Below are 24,615 nucleotides of genomic sequence, written 5' to 3' on the forward strand. Positions count from 1 at the left end.
ATTACAACAAAAATTTGTTCATGTACCTGAGCCTTTACGTACATCATTTTCGACAATTTGTTATTGGATATCAAATATTCCATTAAACAAAAAACAACTTACAGAAATATCAATATTTTTAAATATCTTTAAACCTACTGATGAACATAAATGTAAAATAGAATTAATGAATTTAAAACATCCATTACATTATAAAGTCGAAGAATTTATCTATAAAATGGTAATCGAAGAATTTCCACAACTTTTAGAGTTTGTTCAAAATTTATCAACAACAACATCAATATTTTCACAACATTCAGAAGATATTAATAATACATTATATCAAACTAATTGGTATAATATTCCGATTGAAATTCATCCGCATTTATTAGCTAAATATTTATTAACTAATGAAATGGGAATTTATATTCGATATTTAACATTAGAACAAATAAAATTAACAATTTCTATATCTTTAAATAATATAAATATTTCAGAGTTTGCTAAATTTTATATATCAATGTTTCCTAAATCAGAATTAAATGATTCATTTGTTACAAGTTATTTATTATTTAATGGGTATCCATTACCTAATCAATATATATATACTAATATACATTATTTAGAAAAGCGTAATTTATATGATGATTCATTAGGTATTCTTAAAGAAAAGTTTCCGAAATATTTCACTGCTGCTACATATCATCAATTATCTAATTTTAATGCAGCAAAAACATATTATTTAAAAGTTATGTCTGAAAATCATGAAATTTATTTTTATGGATTATGTCAATTACGAAATTCAGTAATAAATTCATCAATTAAATTATTAGATTTACCATTTGAAATGTATACTAATTCTCGAAATGAACTTATTTTCCCATTTTTACAAAACTATGGAACACTTAATGAAAATTTATTAACATCATTTTTTTCATCGACTTATTTACCAATAATATTTCGTTATAATTTAATTAAAACTGTGTTTTTAGCTCGAAATTATTTGCAACAACGAAATATGCAATTTAATAGTTCTGAAATGATAAAAATTTTATCGAATTTCCCAACAAAATTTATCGATAAACAAACTTCTATTATATCGAATTATTGTTTAAAACTTTCATTACATCAAAATTTAGAATTTAATAGTGATCCAAATAATATAAATGAAATTTATCGAACATATAATAACTTATCTAAATTATTTATGTTAAGTGGTTCCATACGTAATTCACTGAAATTATTTTCACGTTCTTTATTATATCATAATCGTAAATCGTTTAATGTCACCAAAGAAAATATTCCATATGTATATCGATTTTTATCCAAAAACAATAACAATAAAATCAATTCATTACCATTAGAGAACTTACATATAAAATATTCATTAAAATTATTTGATTTTTATTCAATTAAACAAGAAAGTTTTAAAAATTATTTAAATTCTAAGCGATTATTTCAAATATTAGTAACATTAATAACATTAAACCCTTCACTTATTAAAGATCCTATAACATGTTTCACATTTATTCAACGTGAATTATTAAAATCTAATGCTCCGAACAATATATATTTAATGTCTTTAATCATAGTATTATTACGAACTTATAAACCTTTACAACAATATTTCCAAATATTTTTTACGAAAGGTTTAAATGATGAAATTAAAGAAACGTGGTTACGTTTCTTACCACAGTTATTCTCATTAACAAATCAATTACCATCGGAATTTCTAATCGAATTATTCCAAAGAAATCCAATTTATTTCAATTTAAATTTACATCTATATGCACCACGTACACAATATTTTAATGATATTAAAAAAGAATTAGATGCATTACCTGAACGTAGACAAGTCAATGATTATGAAAACGCTTTTTCTTGGATTAAAAATTGTAAAGATGACGTCTTTAACTTTTTTAATGCCATTCGTGCACATTATTTTTTATATCAATGTTTCGCTAATAAAAAATTGATTCCAATACCAAAAGAATTCCAAAACATTGGTAATGATATAGAATCGATTGTTAATTTTTGTTTAGAGCATAAATTAGTTTTCAAAACGAATAACTCTAATATAGAATATCATTCATTAAATGGATTTCGTTTTCCTACTTTAGATTCGATGCGTATATTAAGTATCTTTATGAATACTGTTGAAAGTGAAGAATCTGTTTTAAACTTCTTAACTAATACTGGAGAAATTAAACGATTTTTAATTACTTCTCCTCATATATATCATTTTACTTCTTCCGAACATATGTTCATGTTAGGTATGTTAAGGTTATTACGGAAAAACATCTCGAATAAAACTCATAGTAATTATGTCTTTTATCCACATTCTTCGATACAAATCAATAGTTACATGATTTTAGTACAATATGATAACTTTGTTTGTTATAAAAACTTTTCACATGATTCGGATATCCTTTTAAATCTTTATGAAAATTTTAAAAACGAAGAAATACCTCAAACTAATGATCCTTTATCTATAAAGAGACGTAAAACGACTGACATTCCAAACGATATAATATTAAATTGGTTTTATAAATCAACGAAAGGATCTTTAGTTGATTTCATATTCGCAAGACAAAGTTTCGCGTCTCATATTTCATTCATTAGTCTTTTAAATATGTTATTAAATGCTCAATGCTTATCAAACATATCTTCTTTGATGCTGTCGAATAATGGAATGTGTATGTGCATGCCAAACTTCTTTAGCGAGAAAATGGCGCTGTATCAATTCCAACCTTTGACCCCGCAAATTAAAATGGTTTTGCCGAAGTTTGTGCTTTTGGGTACTTTCTCTTCAGTGTGGCATAACTCGATCGAAGCTTTAAGAAGTAACGAAGACACATTCGGTATTTACTTAAGAGCGCTGCATCCATCTGTAGATAATATAGACGAAAGATGGAGAAGCATAATGGATAAGTTGGACAAATTAATGGTAATGAATTCGGAAGTGGAAGATAACTCTGACGAACCATTCCCATTTTTGCTGTTGAACCATTTGATAGAATCAGCTGAAAACGTGTTCTACGCACAACCAGTGGGAATGTCGTGGATATAATATATGTTTGTAAATTTTTGTTGAATAAAATGTTTTTGTGGAATATAATTTATATTGTAATGGTTGTTTGATATGTGATATAATTTCCAAAGAGAATGAATTAATTTTCTGTATGATTCTTCTTATGTAAATTTTAAAATTTAATATCTCAAGTAACAAAATTTAAGGTGAAAATTTTGCTGTTTTCCTTTGTTTAGTATAAAACATTTGTATTCTAGCTACAAAAAATTCTAAAATCAGGTTTAGAAAGTATGTATTTATTTTTATATTATAATAATTGTTAAAATAAAATTTAAACATTGAAAAGAAAAATCAAATATTCTAACAATATTATCAAATCCTTATTGTTCAAAAAGTAATTTTACTATTCCTATATTACCATTACCAGATGTCTACATAAGTGAAACAGCTGTTTCAAATAATTTTAATAATTTATAAATATTATTTTGAATTTTTAGATTATTGTAATGAATAATATCATTTAAAACACTTTCTTCTTGTTCAAGAAGTAATATTTCATCCTTATAAAATGCAAATTAAAATATTTGTGTGAACTTAATGAGATTCTCATTATAATTTTTAAAAACTTGGAATTCATATTCTACATATCTTTTATTTAAGTAATTCCTTTCCCACCTTTTCAACATATTTCCTTAATACATCTGAAGTTGGGAATTGCTTTACAGCAGCCTGCAGCATAACTTTTCCATTGCTATGCCCGCACTCGTACGCAATTATCACGCCTCTTTCGACCAACAATTGCGATTCCGGATTTTCGGCAATTGCCTTTGCAACAGTTTTCACAACAGCCACATCGCTTTTAATTTGTTCCTTACAGCCATATTTCAAAGCCTCATACAAAAACGTGACAATATTTGTTGCCACAGATATATCATTACAATATATTGCAAGCATCACAGACGCGGCCCTCACTGCCTTATTCTTACCAACACTCTCAACCGAAAACGGCACACACAAAGCTAGAATACCGAAAGCACAAGAAACGATCTCAGATGACTTTGAATTTGACACGACATTACTCATAACGATATCGAACACTTTTTGTGTAAACTCCACAATTTCAGCAGGCGGTTTTTGATCGTCGCATTCACTTGGTAAAGGAACCGTTAATAAATATCTTGTGATCAAAAGCATCGGAGCGCGTAAATTATTTGGATCATTATCTTTAACATTTAACTCGTCAATGCACCAATCTAAAACGCCATTATCTACGGCGTCTTTACAAGCGATTGGTATTGCACATATTTTACTAAGTAAAAGAAGTGAACCTTTTGACTTATGCATGAAGCATTGCTTGATTATTCCCATGTCATATGACTTAAGAAGTAACTCTTCGTTGGTTATTAATTGGTATACCAAATAAAAAATTGTTTGGATTTCGGAATCTGTTAAATCAAATGAAAAGCCTTCGATTAAAGGTGTGACAAAATCACATTCAGTCATCTGCTGGAATAGCTCTGGTGGTACTAATTGTAATAATGTAATTAATTGGATGAAAATGGTTTTGTCGGTTTTGAAATTAATTAACGCGTAATGAAGAATGATATAACCCGACCAAACATCGCCTACTCCCTTCGCTGCGAAGATAGTGAGCGCGTGGATGCATTTGGAGACAATAGAACTGTTTGAAATATATAATTGAATCGTCGCATAAAAGATACGACAAATTCCTTTGGAATTAATCTTGGCGATAATGGGTTGTGTGATATCGGACTCCATTAAATGCTTGAGTGCAGCGTCTAAGCATTCATTAAGTTTGTCAATATCGAGAATATTTATTGGTATCGGAGCAAATGCTTCAAGTCCTTCTTCGTCGGTAAGAATAACAGGAAGATTAATGTCGTTGAAAAGACGAGCTATGGCTGCTTCGCCTTCTGCATTTGGATTTAGACGTGACGAAATTTTGTATTCTTTAAGTGCATCAAGAAGCTTTGAATTAAGTTCAAAGACTTGGCCACGACGAAGAAAGGCATTGGAGATTATAGGTGTTAGAGGATCATCTGCTGGTGGATGGAAATCGGGATCCAAAAAATCATTATTTGGTCTCATAGTTTTATATATTGATATGACTTCATTGGAATCTTCACGGGCTTCTTCCTTTTTGTCAAGGAAGAGACGACAAAGAGCACGTTGAAGAAGTGAGTAACACTTTAGATTAGCTTCTTCATCATTTGCTATTCCAACTTGATCAATAACTTTGGTGAAAATATTTTCGGCTTTTGCCCATTTTTGGTGTTCCATCTTATGAATTCCTAAATCTCGAAGATGAATTAATGCCTCAGACATCGAAAAGAAAGGAAAATCAAACAAACATTGTGAAAATAGGTGGCCGCTCAATATGACTCGAAGAAACAGGAAATTATATTTTTTTAATATTAATTTTAAGTACAATCAAATATTAGAAGCTTTATCAATTATATCATTTATTTGATTGTTAAAAAATTAATAATTAAAAATTTAATTATATTTTAATAACTTTTGTTATAAAAAAATAATTCATAAAAACAACCCTCCAAATCAATTAAAAATTGTACAATATGAAAAAAGGTTTTATTAATGAATTTGTCAAAGATGTTAACAACCCATAATGGAGAACGTTTATAATAACCACAAAAAAAAGCAGTTTTTATTGTAAATGTGGAATTGAGAGAATAACCGCAAACAACTTTGATCGATGTCAAACAGCTTCAAATTCATCGTAATTGGTTCTAGTGGTGTCGGAAAAACAGCAATCCTCAAACGTTTGGTTGACGACGTATTCACAGGTGAGTCACAGTCAACAATTGGCGTTGAATTTTTAGCGACATCTGTTGATGTTGATGGAAAAAGCATAAAACTACAAATTTGGGATACCGCTGGTCAAGAGCGTTTCAGGTCCATAGCAAAAGCATATTTCCGTTCTGCAATTGGTGTAATTTTAGTATTTGATCTTACAGACCGTAAATCATTTGAAGATTTATCAGGTTGGCTTAGTGACATTCATTCACTTTGTGATCCAAATGCTGTTGTTACCTTGATTGGTAATAAATCTGATTTGAAAGATCAACGTTCAATCACAACCACAGAAGCAGAAAGTTTTGCACAACTTCACCAATTAAATTATCTCGAAACATCAGCACTTGGAGGAGATAACATCCAAGAAGCATTCCAAAGAACTGCTGCTACTGTTTACAGAAAGAGCTTAACTAATTCCGACATCAAACCAACTGACGAAGGAAAGCGTCTCGATAATGGGTCTCAAGGTGGTGGCGACACATGTAAATGCTAAATAAAGGAAAACTCCTTTTCCCATTCAATTTTTGAATGCGTTACAGTCCCAACCTTTTTCGTACGTTAATCCCAAAATGTCCGAAGTTGAAATTCGTTCGAAATGCAGAGCGATTAAGATTGAACTCCGAGACATGAAATATAAAGGCATTTGGAATGAAGCCAATATGATCTCTGGTCAACCAGAAATGTATCTTCGGATTTTTCATTTTTTATTTCTAGAATATGTACCTGAATTAAAACCATGGTTTGCTACGAATGGATACCTTCTTCAAACCGCAACAGATCTATCATTTATACAACAGATATTTTTAATTCTCCAAAATCATTTTAATTATCGTACCAAAGTAACACTTGAAATGTTTTTTAAGCCCAAATTTGCGTTACAGAAACTAAACATGTGCCAAGACATCATTAAGCTCATCAAAGACAAAGCGCTCATACAACAAATAATCAGTAAACAAACATTTTTAACTTATTTTATGTTTAAAGATCCACATCTAAGCCGTCGCGTGAAGGCGTTGTTTCATACAGCGCATACGGGTTATCGAGCGAATTCGCCGATAGCAATTCACTACTGTTTTCTGCCGAGAAAAGAGACGGATCCGACTTAAGCAGATCATTTTCGATGAAAGAGTTTGGATTTTTATCTTTTTGCTTATCTCTTTTTACAAAGCATACAATGATTATGATGACAATAACCATGATGATAAGCACAACTATAATAATGATAAAGGTGTTGAGACCGCTGGAGTGTTGGGAAGACGACGAAGCGTAGCTAACATCACTTACGTATTCTGAAGTGCGCGTGTATGTTTCCTCTGTTGTTTCCGTTGTGATTTCTGTTATTATAAACGATGTTTCTTCTGCAGTCGCCTGTGATGAAATTATTGTTTCCTCTGTTGTTTCCGTTGTGATTTCTGTTATTATGGGCGATGTTTCTTCTGCAGTCGCCTGTGATGAAATTATTGTTTCCTCTGTGATTTCTGTTATTATGAACGATGTTTCTTCTACAGTTTTTTGTGATGAAGATATTGCTTCTTCTGATGACGTTTGGATCGAGGTTTCTTCTGTCGCTTCCTGTGATGAAGACATTAATTCTTCTGTTGTTTCCTCGGGCGTCGGAGGCAGTGGTGTTCCCGGCACGACGCACGACGCCATTGCTTCTATTGTTAGTGTGCACGTTGGCACTGTTTCCAATCCAAATGTGCAATTTATGCACTGCATCTTATTCGAATTCGGCGAATACATTTCGTCTTCTTCTATATCAAAGTTACAGCCTTTTAACAACGACTGCGAAGTAAACAAAGTGTTTCTAAATATCGGATAAATGTTTTTGTCAAAGTATAAAAACTGAAGATCGACAGCCTTAGAGTCTACGTATTGGAAGTAAAACAAATTCGAGTTTTCAGGACCGGTGTTGTTGACGAAATTACAATACATAAGCCATGCACGAGAATGGTCACTCACTTCTATCATAAGCTCCCCATAGTTGTGCATGAAGTTGGAATATGTTAGTTCAAAAGATTTGCCACGTGAATGATCAGCATTAACATCAATGAGATATATATCATCAGAAACCTTGCGATTATATGTAAAGTTGGAATATGATATTTTGGTTTGACCTTGACGTGATGTGATTACTTTGTTGTTGTTGATTGATTGATTTGGATATTGAAGAATGGTATTTGAATTAAACATTAAGGAACCAAAACAATCCTCTGTAACACCCATCTCGAAATATAATATACTGCCGCTGGATGAACATTGGAAAATGCAGTTTTGACTGAAATCAAAATTGTTTCTATAGAAATAAATCATGTTTCCATCACATTTACATTCACTAAACATGCAGGAAATAACTTCTAAATTTCCCCCAGTGTTATAATTGTAAATTAAAATGATTTGTGAAGAAATTTGAGTAAAAGAACATTGAGTCATACGACTAGGTGATCTAACAGGATAAGATGATGGACAATTTTCTTCTTCTTTATATACAATTGGATTTAAAAAACGCTCGAATCTGGTTTTAGTAATATGAAACAAATTCGGTTGAAAAAGAAAATATGAAAATGAGTTTTTGAAAATGGAATTCTGTATATTGTAGTTGTTCTTTCCTGTAAACAAAAGAGAATTATATATATTCGAACTCGCAAGGAAGAGAACAGTGATATTCATATGAAGGTTGCAACCTTCCTCTTTCAATTTTTGCAATTGAATGAAAACAACAGGGTGTCCCATGGTTAGATAACCGCTTAGATTTTGTTTGCGTTCAAAAAGAAATATCGATAGAATAACCGCTTAATCTTTCTTTGATATTTCACTGTTGTCATGAAATGAAATTTTGAACATTATGTTATGATGACTTTTTTTTTGTTTCTTCTCCTTCCATACTTTTTACATCAGTTAGTGGTACGCCAAGTTGTAAATGATAAAAAAATTCCTTAAACTAAGAAATGAAACATATTTTTGGGATTCTTTTTGATGAAAAAATGTATGTTTTTTCATTATTTCTTGACGATAAATATTGTGTAATATTTTTTTATAGAACACTGCTAATCGTATAGTTTTTTAAATGGCAATCACGAAGAACATTCAATTTCTATTTGTTTATCTCCCATTGCAAATTGTGTATGTGGTGATCAATTTTCATGGAAGCCATCAGGTAATTGAATTTTTAATAATCACCAAAGCGAATCCAAGATTCCTTCATCAATATCAAATCTTCTTCCACAAATTTTTGATTCTGCTGCAATACATCTTGTTAGCCTTCTCAAATTGAGTTCAAACGAAACCGTGAAATTAATTGAATGGCTTCAAAACATCTGTAAAATTGGCGATGCATACCAAAATTTGTTAGCTACGTCATTGGTCAAAGAGTGCGTATGCAGTGATATTATTAATTTCTGTCTTGAAGCTGATTCTCAATATATTAATTCACTTACAGAAATATTATTTGGCTGTTGTATGACTGATAACAAATTTAGGTTTGCATTTTGCTATGCTTGTTTTAATAATTTTTTTCAACTCATAAAAGTACATATGAAATGATAAAAAACGGAAATAATGAATATCAGAAAAACCCTCCATTAGTTGTTTTAATATCTTATTTATCTTCTTATTTTTCTGAGAATAAATTTAATGAAATAATGAAAAAAATATATAAATGAACTTAATAAAGAAAAATTATATTTGTTTTTAAGACGAATTAAATTATTTGAATATTTTGTTTTCGGTAGAAATGAGGAATATATTGATTGGAAAAAAGAATTATTAAACGAGAATTTATGTAAAAGATATAATGTAAAATATAATGGAAATGAATATAATTTAAAACCTTTTAGTTTAATAAAACTTCCGAAAACCTTTTTGCATTTCGTAAAGAGCCTTTTAATCTTTGCCTTGAAGTTGAGACAAGTGAAATAGAATATTAGATAGGTCTTCAGGATGGAACTTTAAATGAAGGAGATGTCGCTGAATGTTATAAAGATTCAAAAGATGTCATGCACATTGCAATGAATTTGAATTTGCGGCATTCAAGAATCCTTTTGGCATTGAGCCAAAGATTTCATCCAGATGTTTATTTGCTCTTAGTTCCATCTGTATATCTGAACTTAATAGGTGATGTGGACATAGATTTCGAAAATGGAACTGAATTGTTTTTGTCGGAAGAAAGATTAAACACATTACTGACGATTTTTTATCTGGAGAAATAATTAGATATGCACACGATGTATCTCCTTCTGTTTGGTGTAAATAAAAGTTTGAAATTCATTAGGATTGGAATCGTTAAGTCTGTAAAGGTGCATCAATAAAATTATATTATTAATATAAAAACATCGAGATTGGTTAAAAAAAATATTAATGTTTTATTGAGCAAATGTAAAATAACAATTTATATTGAAATTTGATACTTCATGGAAACAGTCAAAGATCTTCAGATAATAAAAAAACTAAGAGCAAATAAAAGGAATTAAAAATAACTTATTTGAGTTTAATAAAGTGCTGATAGTGAAGGGTTCATTGAAATATATATATTTATTAAAGTTTATTTTCAATTAAAAATGATCGTCAAATGACAAAATAATTAAACCAAATTTGCCGTCAAAAACAAATGAAAGCAAAAGAGCCCAATGAATTAGCAGCTAACTTAAAATTAATACCAACACCTTATCACTTTGTTGAATATGCAAAAAAACAGCTAACAAATTTAGGATACGTTGAACTTTTGGAAACCAATGATTGGGATACAATTCCTAATAAATTTTTTGTGATTCGCAATAATTCATCTATTTTTGCCATTAACAAAGCAGACCTTACGCATGGCTTAATTATAAAGTCAAATTCTGATTCTCCATGTTTTCGTTGCACTTCTGATTTAACATCAAAAATCAGGACAATACCAACAGGCGAAATTTATGCATCAACCTGGGTCGATCGTGATCTCAAGATTGCTGGACGTGCAAAAATTAAGGAAGGTGATAAACGCGTTGAAAAGCTTTTTTATTCCACCTATCCTTGCGCCAAAATTACTTCCTGTGGTCTAAAGATCAGCAGCTCTTCACCTCTTAGATCCAACTACAATATTGAAACCAGTTTTACTGCTTTAAATAATAAATTTTATCTCCATGCTAAAAATCCGATAACAAAGCTTATTTCCTCAGAACTTAATTGCACTGTTAGCGATCTCATTGATACGGAGACATATTTTGTTGATTCTCAAGAACCATCAATAATCGGAATTGATGAAACAATATTTGCATCCTCACGAATTGATAATCTTGTTCCATCTCTATGTGCTCTTGAAGCTTTTCTTCAAAGCGCGCCGAAAACAGGACTTATTGGTCTTGTTATATTTGGTAACATTCACAAAAATTTTGTACCTGATGTTCTTCATAGAGTTGGAGCAACACGCCCTTTCATGGCGAACACGACGTTTCTTGCATTGCGTTGTTTTAATGCATATCATCCGAATTATAATGAACTTTTTAATGAGATTGCAAAAATTCGCATTGGCGATGGAATTGTTTTTTCACGTAACAATTGTGACATACGAACTGTGAGTAAGATAAAAGAATGTGCAATGAGACATGGAATAGAGATGCATGAAAGTGATGAAATAGAAACGAAAAATGAGACTGAAATGAAAGTTATGGAAATCGGAATCCCAATACTGGCGAGACACTCTGCAAGGGAAACATGTGCCGTTGATGATATAGGTGAACTGAAAAAATTGTTGTGTAATGTTGTAAATGAGTTTTAAAATGATTTTTTTTTGTTTTTGTTGAACTTTTTTTTAAATATTTATTTATTAAATAATATTTTTTTCTGACGAAAAATTATAAAACAAATTTCTTACATCAAAATCACAAGTACATAATGAATAGCTTTACATGTGAGTAATGTTTTAACCAAAAATCGCTCGTACATTATCTCAAATGATGATTTAGAAAAATTGATTGTCATATAAATTCCAATAAATTCTCAACAAAAATGAGGAGTAGTCATGGACGTAATCGATATAATCAAAGCTATACTTGATTTCATGCTTTATATTCAAATGGTGTAAACGAACTCAGTAATTTTGCGTATACAAAAAGCTGAAATATATGTTTGGGAGTAAAGAAAGACAGATCTCTAAGAGAATCAAAGATTACATTTTCTAGAAAACCTAATTCTTGAATTCTCATTTAAGGTTAAAAGATGACTTATTGGTGAAGTATGAAAAATGTTGTTGATGGCTAGAATTAAAGTTTTTGCAGTAAAACTTGGGATTTTTAGAAAAATGGTGTGGTATTGATTTAAAATGGGTTAACGTCTTTTTTAATAGAAATAATTCCGTGTCGATCAAAATGAATTCAAATATTTCGTTGTGTTGGGGTACTCCAATTGCATCTGTTTACTCCCAACACAAATGAGGGCTGATGAACTCGGAATTCTATTATTTTCCTTAGCTTTTGTTGAAAATGATCTAAGCGATATTGAACAAATTCCAAATTTTTTGAAACTTTCAGAAACAGTTCGCCGTCAATTCGTTGGTTATGGACATTTCAAAGCCTCACTCAATGAAACTCTACTCCAGCGCTCGCTCGAACTATTTGATATGTTTCAACGAGATTATCCAAAGGCAATTGAATTTTTTGAGTCCATTGCCGAAACACATAATATCAAAGTTGATTCACCTTTAGGTGTAATCATTAAAAGTGTAACTCTGCAACTCAAGTCGAGTTCATTCCACAATGTCACTCAACTTTTCCCGTCATATTTGAAATGGATAAATGATTCAGAAGTTAATCCAATTCCACTTCTTCTTCCACCGGACACATTATTTTCACGCATAGATTGCGATGAAATTCTTTCTCCCTACATATCATATGATATTCCGCCACCAACGCCAGATCAAATCGAATCAATACCAAAAGATTCGGCTCAATCACTTCTATATCATTCACTCCTTCATGCGAAACAACGTAAAACAGTTTTATCCACTGAAGAAATGACGCAATTTTGTTTGAAATTATCGGAGAGTAATGATCCAACATTTTTATCACGTTCTTCTATTTCATTAGCACAAATTTTCGATATTGTTGGGATGAAAAATGCGTCGAAACTTATGCTTAATGAGTCTATTAATGAATCCAAACAAATCACTGATAAATCTGTGATTTCTACAGCTGTTGCACTTAAAGCAAAAATTGATGATTCTCCTTCTTCTTGGAAATATGCAGCAACAATGGAAAACCCTCATCCAATCGCATCTGTGAAAGATGCATTAAATGAAAATGATTTCTCTAAGGCATTAAAAGTTGATCCAACAATAGCAATTAATGTTTTTGGTGAAAGAGATTTTCAAATTGCGAAATTGGCTGATTTAAATGAACGAATTTTACCAATTAGAATTTTAGGTTTAACAAGAAAATGTAATTGGAAAGAAGCTGCAGATTTAATATCGAAACTTGATTTAGATATCATAGAAGTAAGAGCAACAGCATTAGCATTAGCAGTCGCTTATTTTAGAGCTGATGGTAATGATGTTGTATCTAATATATATAATGAACAATTAGAAGATGTAATGAGTATTCAACTTGGCCATTTCGACGAATTAAAAGATATCATAAAAAATATTAGTGAGGAAATGGATATAAATAATGAAAGTGATTCAGTGTTCTCCAAAATTAATTCATTAATCGAAGCAAACCAAAATATGGAAGAAATGATGAATTTAATGAATTTATGTATCAAATTTGGTGTGTATCGACTTTATGAGAAGATAAAAGATTTCTTAATACATATCGGAGTTGAAGAAATTCCAGAATGGAATAGACCACATAATGAATCTCTTGATATAAGCGAAGTAATCAACTTTTTAATGGAATGTTAATATCAAATAATAAATTTTTTATTATAAATCAATATAATGTTTTCTTATTCATTAAAAAAAAATTAATTAAATGAATTTATGAAAAGTTATTGTTAATTTCTGCTTTGTTTTAGCATTTGAAATCAGAAGAATTTTATGTTTTATAAAATTATTTTTTAATGAATAATATGATTGCAATTTGAATCATTCACCGAAGCTGACACTTTTCTTACATCGTTGCATGGACGGTTTCATTTTAGTTGTTTTTCATATGACATTTCCCATTCAATGGAACTGCTTACAAAAGCAAACACATGCGGGTGGAGCCTTTTAACAATTGTATCACGCGGTAGCTCCATTATTGCCGAAATTCAACGACTTTCACAATATATTCCAGAAGATTTTACCTTTCCAAAAACATATACAACTCATCCTTATGCAAAAATTCTTTATGATTTTGATTACATTGGCAGGGAATCAGAAATCGAAGCCACTATTGAGCACAATCCAACACTCAAAAATCTTGATGAGGAATGTAGAGAAACACATGTTGAAATAGTTACTCGGTTTTCTCGTTTATTTGAATCAATCGTTCGATATGTTCTTGATTTTCTTCATTATCTTGACCAACTTTCTCAAAATTACTTTCTTCAAATGTCAGTTGAATCACTTCTAAGAGAAACAGATGGGAAACAACTTCTTGGTGAAGCGCTTTATCAATATGGGGTAATGCTTCTTCAAATGGATTCTTATATTCCAGGCCTCGTTAGAGAGCGAATTCTTGTTGCCTTTAGTCGTTGGAGGGGCTCATCATTATTATTAAATTATTCAAAAGTTTGTGATGTATGTAGGTCTACTGATTATGTCAAAGGTGGTCCAATTCCTTTTATGTATCCACTTGAATTAATTAATCGTATTAAGATTCCATCAGATTTTGTTGATCTTCTTATTGACCGTTATCGTAATGATGATGTATATCTTCAAATGCCGAATTATCCTGATGCTGAGCATCGAAGTGTTGCCTTAGCCACACAAGGAGCAATGTTATTTATCTTCTTATTATTTTCACCTGACACACTCAAAGACAACGCATATCTAATGAAAGAAATTACGAGTCGTTTCTTCTTTGACAATTGGATCGTGCCCTACTTCATGGGCAGTTGCTTCGACTTGAACATCATCTGGCGACCGTTTCCTGCGGCATATTCTGCCATTTCAGAAGCTATGAAAATGAATTCAATGCAATACTATCAGCGTATGGTTACACTTTTACCTAAATATCATTCACAAATCAAGCAAATATTATCTGATGGCTTTACTAAACTTGAACAATTACTTGACAACATTGATAATTACGTCAAAACAGTACGAGATGCAAATGTCCTTTTACGATTTTTAGTATTACAAACAGTTGAACCAAGTAAAAAAGCAGTTTTTCCATTGGACCGCGATACATTATTAGCGTTTCTATTAGATTTAGCAGAATTTGAATTCGAACTTAAGACAGCATTAGATGATGCACTTAATAAGAAACCTGAATTATGGAATGATGAGCGTACTAAAGCCGCAAACTTATTACGAGAATTAGCTTTATCGTTTAGTGGTACATTATCATTATCATCATTACAAAAAGATGAAAATCTACAAAAATGGTTTGAAAGCATTGCGAATGAAGTTGAGCAATTAGAAAATGAAAATTCACAAACAAACACACAAAAAATATTCCAATTAATTGTCGCTTTAGAGAAATTATTACAATATTCACAAATTAGTCAAAGTATATTTATCAAAGAAAGTGTTGCTAAAGTCATTGGATCACTTAAAACATTAGGACGTCTTTTATGTGTTGATGAATCATATGGACCATTAATTGGTACATTAAGTGATTTCAAATATGGCTTTTATATCATTAATTCATTTATCCCATTAATGCAACATCGAATTAAAAATGATCCGTTTTCAGTCTTAAAATTACGAGCGACATTTTTGAAGCTTACATCATTATTAGATTTACAATTAATCCGTATAGTACAAGCAGAATCACCAGATGCAGCATCAGTATCAGAACATTATTCAACATTAATTGTCGATTTCGTACGTACTGTATTAGAAATAGTACCAATTTCAATCTTCGATGTCTTAGCACAAATTATACGTATTCGAACTGATGTCCTTAAAGAATTACCAAATCGTATTGAACGTGTAAAACTTAAAGAATATGCACAACTTAATGATCGTTCAAACTTAGCAGCGTTAACAAAAGAAATCTCAATACTAACATCAGGTGTCTTAGCAATGAAGACTACATTAATGGGCGTAATTACTGTTGATCCTAAACAAATGTTAGAAGAAGGGATTCGAAAACAACTTGTTAAGAAGATCGTTAATGTGTTATATTATTGTATTGTTAATTCTGATAATAAGAAGAAAAATAATGCAATTACATTACAACGATTTAATCAAATCATTGATTTAGTAGGTAAAGCACTCGAAGGTATTCAACATAGCTTCGAATATATGGGCGATTATGTTAACTTAGATGGGTTACGGATATGGCATCATGAATATAATCGAATTATGTGTTTCTTAGTTGAACAAGAATCGAATCGTTTCTTACGTAAGAAAATACTTTCTTGGCAATCAGAGTTCCAAAGTAAAATATCACCAATCGAATTACCGAAGATGAAAGATAACAACAAATATAACACATGTTTAGGTGTGTTAAGTGACATGTTAATCGAATTAACAAATATTAAACATGGAATTTATTGCGAAATAATTGGAGGTTGGTTAAATCCAAATACTGGTGAAGAAGTTTTGGGAACAAAAACTATAAACAAAATGTGTAACGCTATAGGTATCGAAGGTACTTCATCGATAGATACATTGTTATCATTTATTTTGGCTGATCGATTGAAGAACTTCTTTAAGTTATTCGAAAATGAACATTTCGGTAACTTCTATACTACAATGCAATCGTTGTTAAATCTATGGCCGAATCCACCACAGTCATTAGATGTATATAATAACATATTACAAAATATTTCACACGATTTAAATAATTGGACAAATTTGGTTTGTGGAATTGGACAAATACAATTATTAAAGGCGACAATTGATAGTCATATGAAATTGAAATGTCAATTAGAAGCAAATAGCTTACACTTCTTATTACAAAATGCTAATAACACTGTGTTACAAGCGATAAAACAATTTTATAGAGACCCAACGCATAACCCTTATCCATCTTCGCAATTAATTATTGCGCTATCGGCGTACTTAGAAAATTGTGGAATATGTGAACCGTTAGAGAAAATTTATACGTTATCAAGTTCAGTACCTGAAATTTCATTTGTTTTATTCGCAATAACGTTATTGAATTTGGGACACCCTAAAATTCATGAGGACGATAGACTTCATATGTTAATTCATAATGAACATTATGGTCATTATGAATTTATCGTTGGTATTATAACGATTTTAAGGCAATTAAATGTACAACATCAATACGCGTATTTGACATTCTTGGGTCAATATACGAATTTCTTGTTGTCAAGTCCTAAAGGTGGTAAGAAAGAAGACACGAATGGTATCGCAGTGTTAAGGGATTTGAAGTATATAATGATCTTCGTAAAGGATTATGAAGCGTTGGCGAAATGCCCAAGAAGAATGATCGATAGCTTCATATCTCCAACAATATTCGACTTCCTTTCAATCTAATTAATAAAATTTAAAGTTTGGTTGAATAATTTGAAAATTTTTTGTTCATAAATGTCAATACAATTGTTAATGATATTACACCGCCATGAAAAACAACTTCAAAAATGAAATCTTCTCCCAAAATAAATGTCAAATCGAGAAGATTACAAATTCAAATCGAAATAAAATTTATTAAATAAATTGCTCTTACAGGTTTTTCATGTAAAGTTTATTAGAATTCCGCATCCTTAACTTGAGTTACCTTTAGATCAGAGTTATCATCTTGAGTTACACTTACATTTAATATTCCATTTTCATCGATACTATAAGTAACCCGAAATGGTTTATTATGGATTTCGCTTATTGTTAAACTACTAACCTTTTTACTGTTTTCCGCCAAATCGTTTTCATTGCACAAAAGGTCAAATTTAGCTATTGTTTGGTTCATATCAGCTGTCTTATAATGTGCAATGCGTGACATCGGTAGTGTTGCGTTGTGTGGAATTACACAAGTCTTGCTTTCTATAGTCCCAATCCCATAAACATTGGAACAAATGGAATAAATATCAATTTCTTTTTGTTTTGCTCCATAAATTGCAGCGCCTTTTGCGCCTGATGTGACAGGATCAATTTTTTGGTGAATATCCCTCTTGAAGTATTCACTAATTACCTGTCTAAATCGTGGGATTCGTGATGAACCTCCAACTAAAATGATATCATTAACTTCATTCGGCGATAGATTTGCATCCTTGAGAACTCTTCGAATGGGAGTTATTACACGTTCAAAAAGATCGCTAGTGATTTCCTCAAATTCAGATCGAGAAAGAGTTTCGTTAAAGTCAATTTCATTATAAAAATTAGGAATATGCATTTGCGCAGATTGTAATTGTGATAAAGTAATTTTCGCTTTTTCACATTCTTGTAGCATTAAAAGTTTGGATTTTGCATCTCGGATTTGACATTTATTTTTTTCTTCAAACCGTTTAATAAAATGTGATGCTAATCTATTGTCAATATCACGACCTCCTAGATGTGCCTCACTTGATGTGGAAATGGACTGAATCTTTTTGCCTTTAAATTTTATTAGCGAAACATCGAGTTTACTTGAACCAAAATCAAATATTATATTTATTTCTTTGGATATATTATTTAATGTACTTGCATAAGAAATAGCTGCAGATACTGTAGAGTCAAGAAGACGTATGACATTTAATCCAGATAGTTCACAAATTTTAATAATGGTTTCACGTTGATTACTATTATAAAATGTTGGAACTATAACAACAGCATCAGTGATTTCAGTAGTAAGTTTTTCTTCAGCAACTCTTTTTACATTTTTCAAGAAAAGAATTGAAAGTTCAATTTGAGTATAATTTCTTATTTGATTTTGATATGGAAATTGAATAACAGGAAAATCATTATTACCACGAATAACTTGGAATGGCCATAGCTGCATATTGTTTTGTATATTCTGATCATCAAATTTACTTCCAATCATGGATTTGAAATCAAATATTGCAGAATTTGGAGATAGGACTGAACCCAATTTGGCTTCGTGCCCGAAAAATATATTATCATTCATAAAAGTGATAAAAGAAAGAAATGAGTTTTCGCCTATTTCATTTTGTACAGTTTGAAATTTGTTGCCCTTAAATATCCCAACATAGCAATTAGTTGCACCGAAATCTATACCGATTATTGGGTTGTTGCTTGGTTCCATTTGTTATAAAATATTTTAGGTGCCCAAAGTGGCATTTTTATAGCAAAGTGTCATTTTTCATTCGACCGTTTATTTCGAACAAAAGAAGTTCCTTTGCACAAAAAGTTGCTCGGCGACAAATGTTTTTCGAATAAGTAGGATTTTTAAAAAAACAAACATTGTTCAATCCTACTACGATAGCAATTATTTTTAAAATCTTTAAATTCATTTGTACATTTGCATTTTCAAAGTGTTTTTCCCATATTTAATGTTAAAAATTTATTTGCATATTGTAAGAAAAACCATAATCTTTGTATCTCTTTCAAATTTTGGTATGTTCTTGTACCATACAAGTTGTACGTAACTTAATACCCAAACAAAAATCTCTGAAAATAACACCAAAAAAAAAACAAAATTTTCAATGGGTGTTTTCGTGATTCTATCGTTCTATCGTGATCTCATAAAACATTTGACTTTTTCAAATTAACTATCGTTCGTGCCGTTTGTTATTTTCAATACCGAAAATTGAAATAAAATCCACACAAGAATCAACTTTTTGAATGCTCGTTTTTTCACCGGAGCACTTTTCGGTAACACAAATCTCAGATAAATGATCGACCCGGAAAATGATTCCAGAGGAAAACCAAAAGAAACATATATATTTGATTTCATTATTGAAGAAGCAGAGTTTTCAGACAGATTTAATAATTTTTTACATGCAGTTTGGTTCACATTTTCAGCAGATGGTATACCTTCATACAAATCAGTTCAATCAAATCGCTTCCTCCCAAGTAAAAAAGTGCCACTACGAATTACTTCCCGTTTGATATTAAATGTGGCGGATTTAAATCAAAGCTATTTCAAAGGATGCTTATTCACATCTGGTGATGTGCCACCACAGAAGAGAGTAATTGCTTTCGCACAGCTAAGATTTACAAACCTACCTCTTAGGGAGCCAGCTAAATTTGTTTTTCCATTATTAAGCAGTCAAGATTGCAAAACAGAACTAGTTAAATTGACAATGAAAGCATCAATTTCCCCACTAAATCTTAACAACAATTATGCGTATCCTCTTGTTGAACCTCAACAAGTACATAATTGCCAAATGCCAAATGAGATGAGTCTTGTTTCACGAGAAATTCAGTATCCTCCACACATTCAACAAAATGGCCCACAGATGCCATTTCAAAACAACATTAGGTACAATATACCTAATCAATATAATACTCAATTTGGACAACGGCCATTTTTCCAAAATCAATATGTACATCCACAAGCCAGCACATATCAGTGGCAAATGCAGGGGGGAATGGGGATGCCATCAAACAATTCATTTGCTCCAAATCATTTTTAAGGAATTTATGTTTTTTCATACCAAAAATATTAATATTAATAAATTGTTTTTAATTTTTTATTTTGTTTAAATTTTATTTTCAAATATTTTTTTTCAATCATAAAAGTTAAACAAAGTTTTTTGCGTAACATTTGCAAATTAAATAAAACGGCCATTTTTGAATATAAAGCCGATGATTTTTCATTCATTCAACTCTATCGTAAGTCAAATTTCAGTTTGGTATAAAAAGTATCAGATGTAAAAAATGGAAATTAATTCAAATGTGAAAACCAATTCAAATGTCTTAATAATTTCGTGAAATTTGAGCTCAAAGTGTTATTCGCGTTTTAAACAAGAGTAACATGGAGGAATCGGCTCTAGTAATATTGAATTTATTTGATCATAATTTCATAAATTCAATAAATCTGGTCATTAGTCGATTGATTTATTCAGCATTTGTTTCAAGGATAATTGATTATAGCTTGTGCTTAAATTTTATAAAGGTTATTCAGAAAAAAGAAAACAATTTTAATAATGATTGTGAAAATTCGATAATTTTTTTCTCCTGTTTCTACATTTCAAAGTTATTCACAAAAAAATAAAATAAAATTTTGAAATCGTTTTTCGTTTTTCATTTCAACAACATTCAAAAATAAATATTATTTAGAGAGATTCATCCATATTTTGTTCTGTATTCTGCATATCCATTAGTTCTTTATCAAGTTCATCACTATACTTCTTCAGCTCTAATTTCGATGCGTCTCCGCCGCACACTTCGACAGCCCAATGCGCCAACTCTTCGAGAGAGTACCCGCCATCATAAAACACTATTTCGTCCTTATCCTTTTCCACGTAAGCGACAATTGGTAACTCTATTTCATCCACAAATATTTCGGGGAGATCATTTTTGTTTGCGTCGTATGTATATATTTTTATGTTATTATTTTCGAGTGCTTTCGCAGTGTATTTCATAATGATAAGTTGTTGTTGTGCTTCAAGGACATCTTTACTATAAAAGTAAACAATGGAACCTTTTTCATTGTTTGATATTTTCTCGTTATAAGTTTTATATGTCAGTTGAAGTGGATTTGTTTCATCAATTCTTTCGGATATTATAATCGATGGCTCTTCATCCTTTTCGATCCGAGTAAGAAGCTCAGATAAATATGTTACATTATGTATATGTTCTTCATCTATAACAGCCCATCGTTTGGATTGACCTTCATTTATATCGGTTGAAACGACAAAGAAAAATGGAGCTTCAAGTTTGGAAAAGCGTCCAAAAGATACAAACGCTGAACCTTCATCGCCATAAACTGGTGAAACATAAAAGTTATCAAGATGCTCAGTAGAAAGTTGATCTAAAATGGATAACTCTAATGTGTGTTGATCAGGTTTGTCAAAAGCAAGTTTGTAACCGGCGAAAAACGGTTTTTTGATGTCGAAAAGTTTTGTGATGTCGGTGATGTTGGTGTCCATAAGTTCTGTGTAGTCTTCTCCTGCGTCAAGTAGCTGGCGGTCAGAGTAACGGTAGACGTAAATTCCTTTCGGAATTTCAAGTTGATAATAATTTAAGAGTAATGACGGAATGGAATAAAAGGTGTCTTTTGGCCTGAGATTAGCCGGCGGTTCATCAACATCAACACCAATGACTGAGCTAATGTGACGCTCAAATAAATAACGAACAAAAACAGGATCAGTCACATGAACAACATGTTTTGGTAAAAGAATTTGGCACCACTCAGAAAACTCAATAACACCTTGCGTTGGGGAATTGATCATAACGTCGATATCATGATTAAAGCCAATAAAATCGGGAAGATATGAAATATTATAACGAGTAGAGTCTTCAGGGTTTGCTACCACAAATTCAATATTATTTTTATATTTGTTTATAGCGTAATTTGTAAATTCGAGAGGGAACTCTTGTTCATTTGAAGGAAATATAACAACACCTATTTTTGTATTTTGGATAAACTCATCAAGGGCATCGCCTGTGAGTGACTTTAAGTGATTATATTCACCAATTTTATCTGTAATCCGAATTAAAAGGGAGAAAATGAAAAACATTTTTCTGAGATATTATAAACCTAAGAAAAAATAAATTGTTAGAAAATATAAATGACTGAATAAAACAATTCAAAAAGTGAAAATAATTATTGTCAATATATTAACGGTCGCAATTAATGCCAACATTTTAAACACCATATGTTCCTTTTTATGTATAAACAGTAGATAAACTTCCCTAGTTATGCATAAATTTGTTTTTCTACTTTGGGTTAAAAAAATGAATGAAATCTATTTATTACAAATTATATTTGACCAATTTTACACGATCAATTGGTCCAAATTCGAGATCACCAACGAAGAAAGATTTCTCCAAGAATCTTATATCATTAAATTGAACATTTTGATTGATAATTTCTTCATTATTATCATTATCAACCTTAACTAAAATGAGATTTCCCTCGTTAACTCGAAACACATAAGAAACATCTTCATTGTATAACGTAATTTCGAACCCTTGTAAAAGAAAATATGAATCATCTGGATTAAATAATTCATTAGAATATAAAAAATCTACATCTCTATCATTTCCTATTATTGGTATCTCTTCGTCATTCATGTTAAAAATGCATTCTTCAGGGATAATTGATAATTTTGGTGATGGTTCAAATTCAGATACAAAATGATATGATATAATATCAATAGCAAACGGATAGGACTGATAGGATTCCTTTGATTGTAGGTTGTACCCTTGTGATCCATGATATATATCTAACGGCTGTGTTGCAATAATTGTCAATACAACTCCCTCGAACTCAAAGCCATCTAATTTTCTGGAACTTTCGAATGAAGGAGGAGAATCTACCCCAAATTGTAAGGCATTTGCTGAAGTGTATAAATGATTCAAAGTAACTTTTTTGTGTTTTTCTTTCAAGAACAAAATTCCCATGTGAGCAACCATTGCAAGTACGTCAGAATCAGGTGTGTATGGTCTAGAGCCTACTATTCTTGCCTCATTGATCTGATTGAAATCACTTGAGAAAATGTTATCTGAAATATAGATGTTTATTGCTTCGCCAATAGAGTGAAACATTGATAAGAAATTTAAGTCCCTTTTGTATTGGAGAGTTAGGAAACTCCTCTGCATCTCCAATATTTTATCGGCGGTTTTCTTAAGACAATTCAATAATTGAAAACATATTGAAAAGCCATAAGAATATCCAATATTTCAAAGCATTAATTTCTGTAAGAAACGGTTGGTTGCTTGGTGTTTTGCGTGATTAACATCAAAACAATGTTTTTAAACAACTCTTTATCTGAAAAAAATATTTAGCTGTAAAATTATTAACCTGTCATATAATCGTGTCTCTGGAATTACTTATCTCTTCTTTTTGATGTATAAATTGGTAATGTGTCAAAAAAAAATTCGCATATTTAATAATAAACACATTCCATAACATTCGAAAAATATATTTGTAAAGTTAAAAATGAATAAAAAAAAATTTGTTACATTGGAATTAAAGCGATCTGAAACAAGATTCACAGTAAATAAACCTCTTCAAAGTTCCCGTTGAAAAAATCGACATTTGAATTGATATTGATCGTATATTACAATCCACTCGGCCGATTGAGCATTCAAAAATATATTTCAATATTTTACAAAAAAGATTTGCTCAAGTACATGAAATTTAATAAAAAAAATAGTCATAAATGAACATGTGCATTATCTAGATAATGAGAATTATATTGATTGTAGTAAGAATTGCAAGTTTCTTGTGATATATTCATTGGCAATCTGTATTGATAATATATTTGGTCTGAATGTTAGCGGTTTTCGATCATTTTTAATACAAATTCGAACTTTTCAATGCAGGGTTGATCCCATAACTCTATTTCGTTCAAAACATGGATAAAAAACACATTATTTGAATATAAAAGTAAAATAAGCACCTCAAATATGTGTAAGTGACATAAGTATTTTGTAGGAACGAAATTGATTAAAAAACTAATTTAATTATTTAGTCATTAAGATTCTTTTTACTCTTTGGATTAATTTAAAGCACGCAAAAATAATTTAATTTTACATAAATATTTTAATATTATTTTTTATAGCAAATTTACACAAATTCCAAATAAAAAAACAAGATTAAATCTCTAATTTTCACTAACACAAACATTAT

The 24,615-nt window shown here is 30.6% G+C and overlaps 8 protein-coding genes across 8 annotated transcripts; 4 read left to right on the top strand and 4 right to left on the bottom strand.

The window, feature by feature from the left end:
• Nucleotides 1-3,661: 3,661 nt before the first annotated feature.
• On the bottom strand, nucleotides 3,662-5,356 carry GO595_006277 (uncharacterized protein; the record flags this gene model as incomplete). Its single annotated transcript, XM_067919612.1, has 1 exon — nucleotides 3,662-5,356. One exon carries the CDS (start codon nucleotides 5,354-5,356, stop codon nucleotides 3,662-3,664), a length of 1,695 nt encoding a protein of 564 aa, XP_067773592.1.
• Nucleotides 5,357-5,744: 388 nt separating this feature from the next.
• GO595_006278 (small GTP-binding protein) lies at nucleotides 5,745-6,338 on the top strand (the record flags this gene model as incomplete). The annotated part of the gene is made up of 1 exon (XM_067919613.1): nucleotides 5,745-6,338. One exon carries the CDS (start codon nucleotides 5,745-5,747, stop codon nucleotides 6,336-6,338), a length of 594 nt encoding a protein of 197 aa, XP_067773593.1.
• A 485-nt stretch (nucleotides 6,339-6,823) lies between these two features.
• GO595_006279 (uncharacterized protein) lies at nucleotides 6,824-8,071 on the bottom strand (the record flags this gene model as incomplete). Its single annotated transcript, XM_067919614.1, has 1 exon — nucleotides 6,824-8,071. One exon carries the CDS (start codon nucleotides 8,069-8,071, stop codon nucleotides 6,824-6,826), a length of 1,248 nt encoding a protein of 415 aa, XP_067773594.1.
• A 2,380-nt stretch (nucleotides 8,072-10,451) lies between these two features.
• On the top strand, nucleotides 10,452-11,600 carry GO595_006280 (M18 family aminopeptidase; the record flags this gene model as incomplete). The annotated part of the gene is made up of 1 exon (XM_067919615.1): nucleotides 10,452-11,600. One exon carries the CDS (start codon nucleotides 10,452-10,454, stop codon nucleotides 11,598-11,600), a length of 1,149 nt encoding a protein of 382 aa, XP_067773595.1.
• A 651-nt stretch (nucleotides 11,601-12,251) lies between these two features.
• GO595_006281 (uncharacterized protein) lies at nucleotides 12,252-13,718 on the top strand (the record flags this gene model as incomplete). Its single annotated transcript, XM_067919616.1, has 1 exon — nucleotides 12,252-13,718. The coding sequence occupies one exon, from the start codon at nucleotides 12,252-12,254 to the stop codon at nucleotides 13,716-13,718; it is 1,467 nt and encodes a 488-aa protein (XP_067773596.1).
• Nucleotides 13,719-13,985: 267 nt separating this feature from the next.
• Nucleotides 13,986-17,417, top strand: GO595_006282 (WASH complex subunit strumpellin; the record flags this gene model as incomplete). Its single annotated transcript, XM_067919617.1, has 1 exon — nucleotides 13,986-17,417. One exon carries the CDS (start codon nucleotides 13,986-13,988, stop codon nucleotides 17,415-17,417), a length of 3,432 nt encoding a protein of 1,143 aa, XP_067773597.1.
• A 211-nt stretch (nucleotides 17,418-17,628) lies between these two features.
• On the bottom strand, nucleotides 17,629-18,894 carry GO595_006283 (heat shock protein 70; the record flags this gene model as incomplete). Its single annotated transcript, XM_067919619.1, has 1 exon — nucleotides 17,629-18,894. The coding sequence occupies one exon, from the start codon at nucleotides 18,892-18,894 to the stop codon at nucleotides 17,629-17,631; it is 1,266 nt and encodes a 421-aa protein (XP_067773598.1).
• Nucleotides 18,895-21,091: 2,197 nt separating this feature from the next.
• Nucleotides 21,092-22,210, bottom strand: GO595_006284 (Thioredoxin family protein; the record flags this gene model as incomplete). The annotated part of the gene is made up of 1 exon (XM_067919620.1): nucleotides 21,092-22,210. One exon carries the CDS (start codon nucleotides 22,208-22,210, stop codon nucleotides 21,092-21,094), a length of 1,119 nt encoding a protein of 372 aa, XP_067773599.1.
• Between the last annotated feature and the right edge of the window lie 2,405 nt (nucleotides 22,211-24,615).

Source organism: Histomonas meleagridis, assembly GCF_020186115.1.
Source record: "Histomonas meleagridis strain 2922-C6/04-10x chromosome Unknown contig_41, whole genome shotgun sequence".
Taxonomy (NCBI): Eukaryota; Parabasalia; order Tritrichomonadida; family Dientamoebidae; genus Histomonas; species Histomonas meleagridis.